Genomic DNA, 12,363 nt, shown 5'->3' with positions numbered 1-12,363 from the left:
GGACCAGCAGGGATGTGACAGGCTGCAGTTTACACACAATTCCCTGGACACGCCTTGTAACTCCACCCCTTCCTCTTCCACTCATAAGAGCAAATCAAAGTACCGAGAAGTGGGGAAAAGAGATTAGTTCCACTGAAGTCTTAAGAACCACCTCAGGTTTTTGCAGCACATACCCAAATAAATGTTCTAGAAGGAACCCAGCTTCATTCACTGAAAGTAGACGCACATGAAATAACGGACTTGATGACGGCGCTCACTTGAATGTAGGAAATCTTTTTATCTATTCTAACTGGCAGAGCTGTTGTCACTGCCGAGAGATTTACTACACGGCTCCGGAATACACCCAGACATAAAAATTAAAAGGGCATATATAAGATCTTATGTATCAGAGCCAAGTAATATCCAGAGTGGATTCCCTCCTTAGCCTGTGGTCATCCGATGTATTTTTCTATTTTCTGTGCCAAAATACATATTTATATTAATAGTCATTTGTTTTCTTGAATTAATTTGCTTAAGGAGAAAAAGTGCACAACATTTCAGATGATATATCATTCCATGCTTAAGAACATTAAAATAAGCAAACTCCAAAGACAAATGAAGTTGGACTATCCATGTAAATTATTTACTTTAACATATAGGATATGAAAAATGCCTATTCACAACTGAGTTTTATCCCTTCAACAACATCACTAATGCCTTTAATGTTATATGACATGTATACAACAAAATTAGATTCTTTTTCACACTTGGGGTCATCAGCTTTACTCTGTGATTCTCTTGATCTTCTACCAGACCAAATTCAGGTTCCAAGCACTCAAAGATGTAATTTTAGTACACAGTAGCCAGTCTTATTAAAATTGTGAGAGATGTCTTCTTGAATGGAACATCAGTGGCAAAAAATGATAGCCCTCAAATATGGCACTTGGTAGCTAAGATGTTCCGGAATGCAGCCCACGCCTCCTATCTGTCTCCAGGAAGGGAGGGCCACCTCTGGTCCCTTGCCCACTTTCGGATGAATTTCTCAGTGAGCTGTTGACGAAGGCTTGGATCACTTCCTCTGGGCAATGGATCAGAGCCTCTCAGGCTGCCCTGCTCTGAGGCCTGGCAACTCACATCAGGCATCAGGACCTCCCAATGCGGGCCTCCTCCCATAGGTGCCCGGCACCCTGCCAGGCAAAGCGATCAAGGCTGTGCAGACCTGAGCTGGAGGCAAAGAACACAGCCAGACCAATCTCTCAGCTGGCAAAACAGGTTTTGCCCAGGGGTGGGTTGGGATGCCACCAGACACTTGCCCCTTTCTGTTCAGCCTTCCACGCCTATAATACAAGTCAGCCACAGCATCCATGTAAAGATCTACCCTCATTCCCATGGCCTGCCTCATACGGCTTGGCCCTTAGAGGCCAAAAAGATGTGCTCTAGCTCAGCAGAGCCGTCCTGGAGGCCACTGCCTGGCCAGCTGGAGGGAGGCCCACTGACCTGTCACCCTACCACTCTCCCCAGAGAGTGGACGCACCCTTACCTCTCATTTCTGTCGCCGAGGAGCCGTTGGACCAAGCTGTCCACTTATTCCTATGCTTGCTGATTTCCTGGACTTTGCAGACGTAATGCCCTTGATCAGCTGGCCGGAGGGTCAAGACGGAGAGGGTGTAGAGCACCCCGCGCCGCTCCTCAAGGAGGCGCAGCCTCTGACGGTAGGCGCTGCGGCTGAAATTCCCATAGTACTGCACCACCCGGAGCTTGGTCATCTTAACCATCAGGGCCTCCTGGGAGTCCGGGCGCGCAAAGAACCAGCGCACGGCCAGCAAGCTGTCCTTCCGCCTCTTCTGGGAGACGTGGCAGAGAAGAGTAGCATTTTCCCCCTCCAGGTAGTCAACCACGGGCCCCGGGGACACGGTGACATTGAGGGCCCCACAGACCTCTGCAGAGAAAAAAGGAAAGAAGAAAGTGAGGAAGGTCACCACCTTTCCCCAGGTGAACACACATGGCATCTTCTCTCCAGGAGCCAGGTTGGTCTGCATGGCCAGAGAGGTGGGCCGCCCCCATCCCCTCTATGCTCACTCCGCCTTCTCGAAAGAGCCCTCCTTGGGGTGTGGAGTGTGCCTCTGTGGGCACCCATGTCTCATCTATGAGATGATCCCAGCCAAGCGGGATGCCATGGACCACCTGGCCCAGATGTACTGTTTTTACTTTAATTAGTTGCTGACATTTAAAATTCAGGAGATATCATATAAAGATTTGGATTTGGGGAAGCTCTTAAAAATTTCCAGCTCACATCCAATCCCCCCTCCCCAACTGCCTCCCAAGGCCTGCTTCCATCAGTTCCATCACCTCCCTGAGTGGAAAATGCTGTAGCCCCTTTCCCTGTCTCAGGTATTTCAACTGTAACCAAGGCAGATTATCAGTACTGGTCAGGCGGGTGTTAAACTAGTACCAGGGAGCTGGATTGACAGGGATGTCTCAGTTTCTTGCTCCAAGTCTCTTAGGACCAGGATCCGTGGTCAAGCAGTTGAAGTGCAAGAATAAAGAATGAATGAGCCCAGGAGCAGGGAGGGGTGCCAGACTCTCCCGGCAACCCAAAAGATGCTCCAGGATGCCAGGCCCAGGCCGCTACTTCCTGTCCTTTGGCTTCTTAGTTAGGGCTGCCCCTCCTAGCCACCATTCTGCCCCAAGCTGACTTCTGAGAGTGCCACTCCCTGGCCGCCCAAGATCATCCAGCCTAGCCGCCCTCACAGAGGCCTTCTCCCAGGAGACGCGCTGCATGGCGTCTGCAAGGACTGTGCAGTGCGGCGGTGCAGCCCCGGAGCTCACGGTCAGGGGAACCTCCCACTGGCAGGCAGAGCCCAGAAAGGGGCAGGATGCCCAGAGCTTCCTTCTGTCCAAGCTGGGCTGTCTTCTCACCAGGTCCCGCATCGTCACCCCTGCGCTGCCCAGCACACGACTCCAGGAAGCACCATTCCCTGCCCACTCCAGTGCTCGAGCAGGTGCCCCCAAGGTCATCCCAAATTACAAATGGCCCCCAAACACCACCTTCTGGTCCTATGAAGGGACTTGGGCCCTGATGGCAGAGTCACCCAAAGCTTTGAACTCTGGTGAGTGCTGCAGGTAAGCAAGGAGGAAGGATGAAAAAGAGAGCAAAGATTCAGACCTTCCACTGTGAAGAGGCTGTGAGTCAACAAGGTGAGGCCCTGTGTGTGTTGGGGTGGTGGTTATTGGGGGGGAGTGTGACCTACAAAGTATCCTTCATTGTAAAAACCCAGGCAATAAGCTCATCCTTACGTATGGTTTCCGCTATTGATTTAATAAACTAAACACCTTGAGAGATATGACTTGAGGGTCAATTTCATTTCATTTTCTTTCTCATCTCTTAAAAGCCAGGCCACCAGGACACTCCAGGATACTCCAAGATCCTTAACTTAATCACACCCATGAAGCATCTTTTGCCATATAAGGTGACATTCATAGTTCCAGGGATCAGGACGCAGACATCTTTGGGGGTCATTATTCAGCTCACTGCACTGTGATAGTCTTTGGTCACCATAAAAAAAAAAAAAAAAAAAGATGGAAGTGAATTCAGAAGAAAAAGGTTGATGCTTGGCTGGACTCAGCTCTTCGTGGACAAGAACGAGGTCTTCTAGGTCTACACTGACAAAGGACAAAGCCGCCCAGGGAGATACTCGGGGAATGCAGATCAACAGGTAACCAAGGAAGGCACACGCTCCCAAGTAACAATCTCACTGTCCACACAAGTCACTCACGCAGGACAAAAAGAGGAGGAACTGCCCTTACCATCTCCCCGCACCTCGCCCACCTGGCCCCCACCCTGCCCACACCATGTTAAATTAGTCCAAAAGCATTTTCCCCGAATGCCAGGATCCAGGCTGAAGTTCACACGGGTCCCACAGCAGGAGTTCCCTGGTGAGTGGCCACACAGCTGGGAACACCAGGCTGACCCCACTCCACTAGCTGCCCGGGGGTTCGGCAGGCCGAGAGCAGCAGAGATGGAACAGCTGGCTTCCAGAACTGAAGTCCCGCTCTGCCCGCCCCCGAGGTCTCCCCACTGGAGGCAAGGAGAGCTGGGGAAGGCAGGAAATTGAAACAATATGGATGGGATGAGAGCACAGCCAGGACCCCACACCCTAGTCTCCTCCTATTAATGCTGCATGGAGGGATTATTTATAGTGACTGAAACCAGGAGAACGTGCCAAGTGCTCCAGTCCCCATGAGAGGCCAGATTCCATCCTAGAGGCAAACTAGTAACTCTTCCTCTTCTGCAGCTCAGGCCGAGTCAGCAGCTCCCAGGAAAGGGAATGGATTTAACTACCTTCCCCAGAGGAACCCTCCGTTCTGTCTTTACCAGTGTGCCTCTCTGCCTTCAGTTAGCCCCATACTCTCTTACAAATGGCCCAGGCACATTTCTCCCACTGAAGTGCAAGACCCTTGTTACGGGCTGAACGGCGTCCCCTGCAAATTCCTATACTGAAGCCCGAATCCCCAGGACCTCTGAATGGGACTGTACTGGAGAGAAAGCCTTTAGAGAGATGACTAAGTTAAAATGAGGCCCATAGGGTGTACCCCAATCCAACATGACTGGTGTCCTTATAACGAGGGGAGATTAGGACGCAGGCACAGACAGAGGAAAGACCACGTGAACACACAGGGAGAAGACAGCCATCTATAGGCCAAGTAAAGAGACCTCAGAAGACACCAACCCTGCAGACACCTTGACCTCAGACTTCTGGCCTCTAGAATTGGGAGAAACAAAATTCTGTTGCCGAAGCCCCCTGTCTGTGGCACTTTGTGATAGCAGCCCTAGCGAACCAATACAAGCTTGCTCTCAGGAAGGTTCACTTCAGGCCTAGTCCTACCACCAGCCCGTATATCTACACCCGCATTCAGTGAGAGCGTATGGGGGTGGCACTGAAACGACGACGCCCACAGGCTCCTCGGCGGCGTTAAGCTTTGCTAGAAGACACCGGCTCTCAGGTTGTGTGGATCCCCGTGCCTGCAGTGACCTTTCTCAGAAAGCTGGTGCCCCAGCTAACGCCCTCCCCTTGACACTGGAAATGACTACCTGAAGCCCAGGGAACACAACTCAACCCTCAGGCACGCAGCTGTGGGAAGTGGCATTGCTTGAGGGAGGGGAAAAATGCAGATAAAGGACCCAGTGCTTGGCCAATGTTAGCTGAGCTGGATGTTTAAATACTAGGAGAGAGCATCACACAGCTTCTGCCCCATGGCAGTCATCAGGCTGCAGAGGGGCCAAGAGGCAGGCAGTGGAGGCAGGGTGACTAGAGTGAGGGGCCGGGGCTGGGGGGTTTCAGGCCTTTCCCTTCTGGGTCTCCACACCTTGCAGGGCAGAGGGGCAAGGCAAGCAAACATGGGCCAAGCCAACTACAAGACAGGGGAGGTGGGGTGTCACTAGACCCTCTGACTCCAGGTAAGGTAAGGGAGCAGCCCGGGGCAGGGCAGAGTCTCCCCTCTCCTGGCCAAGGAGGGAGAAGCATCAAAGTCATTCTAGGCTGGAGAATTTAATTTCTTGCTTTCTGACCCTGCATTGCAGGGAAATGAGGTGGGAGGTAGATCCCCCGTCCCCATCCCTTGGCCACCTCCACATTCAGTGCTCCGCTTCCTCCAGCTTACACCCCAGCTTATGCTTTGTTTACTTAGTCACTCAACATGTAGTTCCTGAGATCTGCCATGTGCCAGACACTGTGAGAAGAAGACACATCCCTGACCTCACAGAGCTGAGAGTCCAGTGGGCTAGGCACTGGTCATCAGGAAAAAGACACAGGAGAATGTGACTACAAACAGCAACACATGCTACAGAGAAAAGGTGCAGGACTTATGAAAATCAGGGTGAGAGACTTCCCTGGTGGCGCAGTGGTTAAGAATCCGCCTGCCAATGCAGGAGACACGGGTTCGAGCCCTGGTCCGGGAAGATCCCACATGCCACGGAGCAACTAAGCCTGTGTGCCACAACTACTGAGCCTGTGCTCTAGAGCCCGCAAGCCACAACTACTGAAGCCTGCGTGCCACAACTACTGAAGCCCACGTGCCTAGAGCCCGCACTCTGCAACAAGAGAAGCCACCGCAATGAGAAGCCCGCACACCACAACGAAGAGTAGCCCCTGTTGGCTGCAACTAGAGAAAGCCCGTGTGCAGCAACAAAGACCCAATGCAGCAAAAAATAAACAAATTTATTAAAAAAAAAAAAAATCAGGGTGAGATTCTGATCTCTGCATGTCAGGAAGGAAAGAGACCCTGGAGAGGTGACTGTGAGCTGAAGGCTGAGGTGGAATTCATGACATAAATTCAGGGCAGCAGTGAAGAATGATCTTCCTGGAAGACGATTCTACCTGTGCAAAGGCCCTGAGGCAGGAGGAACATGGTGCAGGCTGGAAATGGAAAGATCAGTGTCCTCCAGTGAAGTGCACCACACCATCGCCCAGGCAGCCACCTGTGTTTGCAGACTGACCTCAGGAGGGGCCTTTGCACCTCAATCAGGGCCCCCAAGACCAGTTCTTAAAGGAGGAATATGACAACATGGGCAGGAAAGAGACTGACCCAAAACAGAGGGTTGGGATTCCTGCTGCAGAGAACCATATTCCTTCAACAAGCACATGCTCCATGACTTGGTAGCTGGGTGTGCCCGCCTTACCGTGGGCTGGGCGCTAGGATGCTCAAGGCCCAGAGCCTTCCCAGTGGTGTGGCGGGGCTGGGCAGAGAGCCAGGGGTTGGAATCCAACAAAGCCGGGCTGGAACCCTGGTTCTATTAGGAGTGAGGCCCTCAGAGCCTCAGTTTCCTCATCTCAAAAATAGGAAGATGATGCCTTGCGTGGTGGGTATAAGGCTCCAACAAGAAAGCACCTTGAAAATATCGATAAAATTTGCACTCCCTGAGGGCGTGACAGGTGGGGATAACAGAAAGTGACATGCACAGTGACCTGTAAGCAGGATGGGCTTCTTGTGGGTATGATCTGCAGTCACACACGGCCCTATGCTTGGAGGGCCCCCACTTGATTTAATCTCTGCTGTTGCTGTCTTAAAAGCTTAACAATTTTTAAATGAGGGGCCCTGCATTTCCATTTTGCACTGGATCCCACAAATTATGTAGCTGGTTCTGCCTGTAAGTGAACATCAAGTTCCTGCGGATAAGATTTATGGGGTCTAATCCTCTTATTCCCATTTGGATAATGTTGTGAAAAGGACTAAAGCTCAGAAAATGGCCTAAAAGGACATCATTGTAGCCAAACGGTACACAACCAACTCATGTAGTACTCAACCTCCCCCTCTCCCTCCATCCCTCTCTCTCTTCCTCACACTCATCATGAAGCGAGAAATAGCAACTTACAGGTGCAGGGGAGTACAGAACTTCTAACAAAAACAAGGCACCTGCCTCACCTGGGACACAGAGGTGGCAAGGCTGGGGCCCCTCTGTTCCGACCTGGCCAGAGATGTGCTAGTGGCTCTGTGCTCCACACTTCTTCTCTGTCCTGAACAGACTGCCCCCCATCCTTTCGGGGAGCCAGGAGCTCCTGGCTCCCTGAATGCAAATTGTGTGTTCCAGTCGGCAGTGCAAATCTCATTCTTATTAAAAGGACAGTCTGAATTCATGACAAATAAATCTCTGAAAGAAATACAATTGTATTACTTAAAAACCCATGGCACTAGAAGCCAGTATTTACCAAGCACCAAGCAGAGACCCAGTCTATAGGGTAGGTAATGTGTTCATATTAAGGCGGTCACCTTAAAATAGCTCTCATCCAGGACAAACACATGGCCTTGACCAAAGATGAACGCTAACATTTGCTGGGTGTGCCCTCTAGACCAAGTACTGTTCTAAGCACTGTAGATGTATTTTCTCAACTTATCCTCATAGTATGTTGATCCCCATTTTTACAGACAAGAGGGCTGAGGCCCAGAGAGGCTAAGCCACTTACTCAAGCTCACACAGAACATGGCAGAGCTGGAATTAGCACCTAGGCCGTCTGGCATCAGAGACAACACTCACTCACCGATCTGGACCCCAGCACAGCTTTTAGTGAATATCTGCCCCTCACTTTGCTTTTCTGTAAAATGATAGGTGGGACTAGGTAACCCCTAAGGTCCCGCTTCTCCCCACAATGGAGAGGTAGAAAAGTGCACCAGTTAAGAGTCTAGACTTATGTATAAAGTGATTCTGCCAGGCTCTCTCTTGAGGGGGACCATGACGAGGGATTGTGGGTGAAAAATTTAGAAGAGAGACAGGCACACGGTGAGTGCTGCACTAGCAGGGGCTGTCATCATTACACAGCCTTAGGCACAGCCAGGGTGGACTAACGGTTCTTTAATTCCAGCTCTCTAGGCTCCTGAGGTCTCCTGGAAACATGAGAATGTCTTTGACCCCCAAAAAGCCCCTCTCTGGGGACACCCTATCTGACAGCACCTGCAATTAAGAAGGTGGTCGTGGAACACAGGGGACAAAGATCCCTGTGCCCCCTGTATCTCACTGGCTGCTGGCCACTAGAGCTGCCATGGTCCAACCATCTCAGTCAAACCTCCAGTAACTGTCAGCCAAGACAGTGACAAGTGTGAAAGGAACATTTTCCAAAGTTCACTGAAAACTCCACTGCACTGGTAGCCAGGGGACAATGGGTAAATTTCTTCCCACTGTGATGCAAGTTCCTTCCCCCTAAAACTCTGATCTATGCTGGCTCAAATGCCAGCTCCACCATTTGGTAGCTGGGCCACCCTCGGAAAATTACTTAACTCTACGCATCAGCCCCCTTACTTACAAAACACCAGCAACATAGCCTAGCCAGGCCTCCTGCGTTCAAATCCCAGCTCCACCACGTATAAGCCTTGTGACTTAAAGCAAGTCAACTCATGGACCTGGTCTCAGTTTCCTCATCTATAAAATGGGGGTAATAATAATAGCACCTCCCTCAGAGGCAAGCTTAACTGAGTTAATGTTTGCAAAGCACTTGGATATATATATTTACTCTCGTCATTATTACTTTGAGGCACTGTCGTGATTATATGAGATAACTGTAGCTCCCAATGGACACCCAGGAAATGTGAGTGCCATCGATATATTTATTATTACTATTATTCTAGCCAGCACAGCCCTTTCAGCCTTGAGAAATAAGGAGAGAAAATTCTTCGGCAAATTAGAAGTGGGAGCAGAAACCCCAAATGAAAGCTAGCAATGCGGGTAGGGGCTGCCCCTAAAGCACGGGGCTTTGGAAACGGGTGAAGGGCCCGCGGCTCCAGGCAGCCGCGGATCCCCTATCTCCCCAGGCCTGGTCATCATGAAACGCCCGCGAACAAGTCCTCAGACCCCAACCGCCAGCGGCGCAGATCCGGCCCCTTCGGACCGGGTCCTCTGAGGAACTCTCCGAAGAGAGTTAAAGGGAAGTTGCTGCCCACACTAACCTGCCAACAGCTGTCGGTGCTGCCTGTTGGGAAGAAAACAGAAAACAAACCAAAACTAGGGCTCGCACGGTTCTGCTCGCATCTTCCACTTGGAGGCCTGGCCTCTGGAATGGAACCGGGCTGCGGAGGGTCTCCGCGGAGCGCTGGGGTTCCGGCCGGGCGGGGAGCGAGGAAGGGGCGCAGCATCGCCGACCCTTGGGAGGCGCCGCTGTGCTCCGCCGCCTGGACAACCAGACCCGGGCCCACGGACGCCGACGGGGACCGGGAGGGGACAGCCCGGAGGCGGCAGGGCCTCCCGGCCAGGCCCAAGCCCCGAGCCCCGGGCTCCCCGGCGCCGGCCGCCCTCGCCCCACCCGAGGGGTCCCCGAGGCGCCCGGTCCCAACGCGCTTACCCGGGGCCGGAGCCCGCGCCAGCAGCACGGCCGCCGCCAGCACCAGGAGCCGCATCTCCCCGCCGCGCCCGGCGCTGTGACGCGGGAGCAGCGCCGCCGCCCGCCCGCCACCACAACCAACCCCCACCCGCCCCCCCACCGACCCCGCCGCCGCGCAGCCCGCCCCGCGCCCGCCCCCGGCTCGGCCCCGGCCCCCGCCCCCGCCCCTCGGGCCGCCTGCCCCCGCCGGGCCAGGGCTTCTGGGCGCCCCGAGCGGCGCAGGGCTAAGGCGCGGGCCCCCGCCGGCGATCCTCTCTGTGATCTGTGGGCGGCTCATTTCACCACCCCTATTTCACAGATGCGAAAACTGAGGTTCTGGGAGGCGATGGCTCAGACACAGGACATACTAGATGCAATGACATTGGAGGTCACTTTGCATTACAGGCCAGTTATTGCTAAGGGGAGGGTGTCTTGGAGGTTGGGCAGAGGGTGGGGGGCGACTCCCAAATGCGGGGGCTTCCCTGACCTAAGGCTAACCTGCTGCCCAGGGAACCTCCTGCAGTCGCTCCACAGAGACCTTTGGGAGCCAAGGAGCAGCTGAATTTGGATGCGGGTGGGAGGGTATCAGGGACAGGGACGCTTGGAAAATTGAGAAGGTCCACACAGATAAGTTCAGAGTGTGTGGACACTATAAACAATGATGGCCCCTTAGGGTGCCCTCACCCACAGACCTGGGCTAGATACTTTGCACCATGTCACTAAATCCCGACACTGTGAGACCCTGGGACAGCTTTTCAATCTCCATGTGCCTCAGTTTCCTCCACCTGTACAATGGGGAAATTGGCATGTCCCTCATTGGGTGTTGAAGAAGATCAAGTAAGACATTTCCAGTTAAGGCACTGCACCTGGCCCCTGGCCTGTGAATGTCACCTATCTTTACTCTTATTATTACAGATAAGGAAGCAGAGGCAGAGAGATGAAAGGGCTGATCCTTGCCAGGATGTGATGACAAGGCCGTTCAGCCCAGATCACTCTGAGCCGATGGTCTTTTCACCATGCTTCTAAATTTGGGACCTGAGCCTGACGTGCTAGTGCAGCATCTCTACAGCAAAGTAAGTGTATATGAGGTATGTTTTGTGTGTGTCTGTCAGGGGAGGGCTTTGTGGGGTTCCAGAAAAGGTGGGCCCTAATTGGACTGGGGTCCCTGGAAGAGGAAGAGAACATGGCACCCTATCCTTCTCTCTAAAAGCAGTGAATGGGGGTGGGGAAGGCATGGAGACAGAGCTGGTGCTGCCCACTGATGCTCAGCCCCAGGGCACGTCCCAGAGGAGACGTCCACCCTGCAGCCCAGGCCAGTGGGTGTACAGCCCTTGTGATCTCTCCAAATGCCAGGTACTCCCTGGGGTCCAGGGTCTCCCTAGGGCTCTTCTAGCTGGGGACGCTCACAAGGAGCAGGGCCCTGCAGAGACTGGGCTGACTGTCCAGACAGTCTGCCTGGAGGGAGCAGCTCCACCCCTCCCCACCGGGTGGGTGATGGAACTGGGGAGCCAGCGGGGAACTGGCTGCAAGGTTGCTGGGTCTGATGCCAAGGACAAGAAGTGAGGGCAAGAACGGATGTCCAACTGGATCCTACAGCCCAGGAATGCACACATTTCTGGGAGACTTCCAGACCAGAGCTTGGAAACCACTTTGCATGTGTGAGCAACTAAGCCTCACACCCCATCCCTGTGAGGTCCCAGGCTCCATTTTACGGGTTAGTAAGCTCAGGCTCAAAGAGGACTGGAGACCTGTCCAGGGCTCTTGGGCCACAGAGTATCTGGACGGGGAACTTGGATTCTGACTATGGAAGACAGCGCTTGGCGAGACAGCAGAGAGGATGCCAGAGGAGGAGGGCTGGTTCTGAAAGTCAACCGGCATCCCACCCCGGGTACCACTTGTGGGTCCTTGGGCAACATAACCTCTCTGAACCTCATTGTCCAGATGAAGGTGACACATGTAAAATGGCATGTCAGCATGACTGCACATGTGCAGGGCGCTAAGGAAGCGGCAGGACTGTTTGGTGTCCTCCATGACCTCCCACCTCAACCTTTGTGCTTGCTATTTATTCCCCATTGGTGGAAAGTAGAAAGGGCTCTTTACACAGGTCAGTCACATTTAAAGGAGCCAATTTTTGCTTTGGTCATTGTATCACTTTTTTTTTAAGGTTTTTTTTTTTTTTTTTTTTTTGATGTGGACCATTTTTTTAGTCTTTATTGAATTCGTTACAATATTGCTTCTGTTTTATGTTTTGTTTTTCTGGCCGCAAGGCATGTGGGATCTTATCTCCCCGACCTGGGATTGAACCCACACCCCCTGCATTGGAAGGTGAAGTCTTAACCACTGGACAGCCAGGGAAGTCCACCATTGTATCATTTCTAAATATCGTTCTCTCCTTGCAGAATTGAGCAGATATTCCACTTAGCATTAGACTTAAATGCCCACCCTTTGCCTCGCTTTCTTTTTGCCAGAATTGATGCTGTGCTGGAGATTTAGGGGCTGGAAAGTGCTTTTCCTGCAGTTCTGCAATACGTAACGCTGT

The 12,363-nt window shown here is 52.6% G+C and overlaps 1 protein-coding gene across 1 annotated transcript in view; it reads right to left on the bottom strand.

Moving 5' to 3' along the window:
• Positions 1 to 9,895, bottom strand: part of VSTM4 (V-set and transmembrane domain containing 4) — an 89,828-nt gene extending 79,933 nt beyond the window's left edge. Inside the window, exons 1-2 of the mRNA XM_059899351.1 lie at positions 9,807 to 9,895; positions 1,520 to 1,918 (exon numbers count right to left, since the gene is read on the bottom strand). Coding sequence (XP_059755334.1) covers positions 1,520 to 1,918; positions 9,807 to 9,861 — 454 coding nt within the window. The 5' untranslated portion in view covers positions 9,862 to 9,895. The remainder of the gene's footprint in view (positions 1 to 1,519; positions 1,919 to 9,806) is intronic.
• Positions 9,896 to 12,363: the final 2,468 nt, after the last annotated feature.

The sequence above is a fragment of the Balaenoptera ricei genome, chromosome 16 (genome assembly GCF_028023285.1).
Source record: "Balaenoptera ricei isolate mBalRic1 chromosome 16, mBalRic1.hap2, whole genome shotgun sequence".
NCBI lineage: Eukaryota > Metazoa > Chordata > Mammalia > Artiodactyla > Balaenopteridae > Balaenoptera > Balaenoptera ricei.
This window is presented reverse-complemented; position numbering and strand designations above follow the sequence as displayed.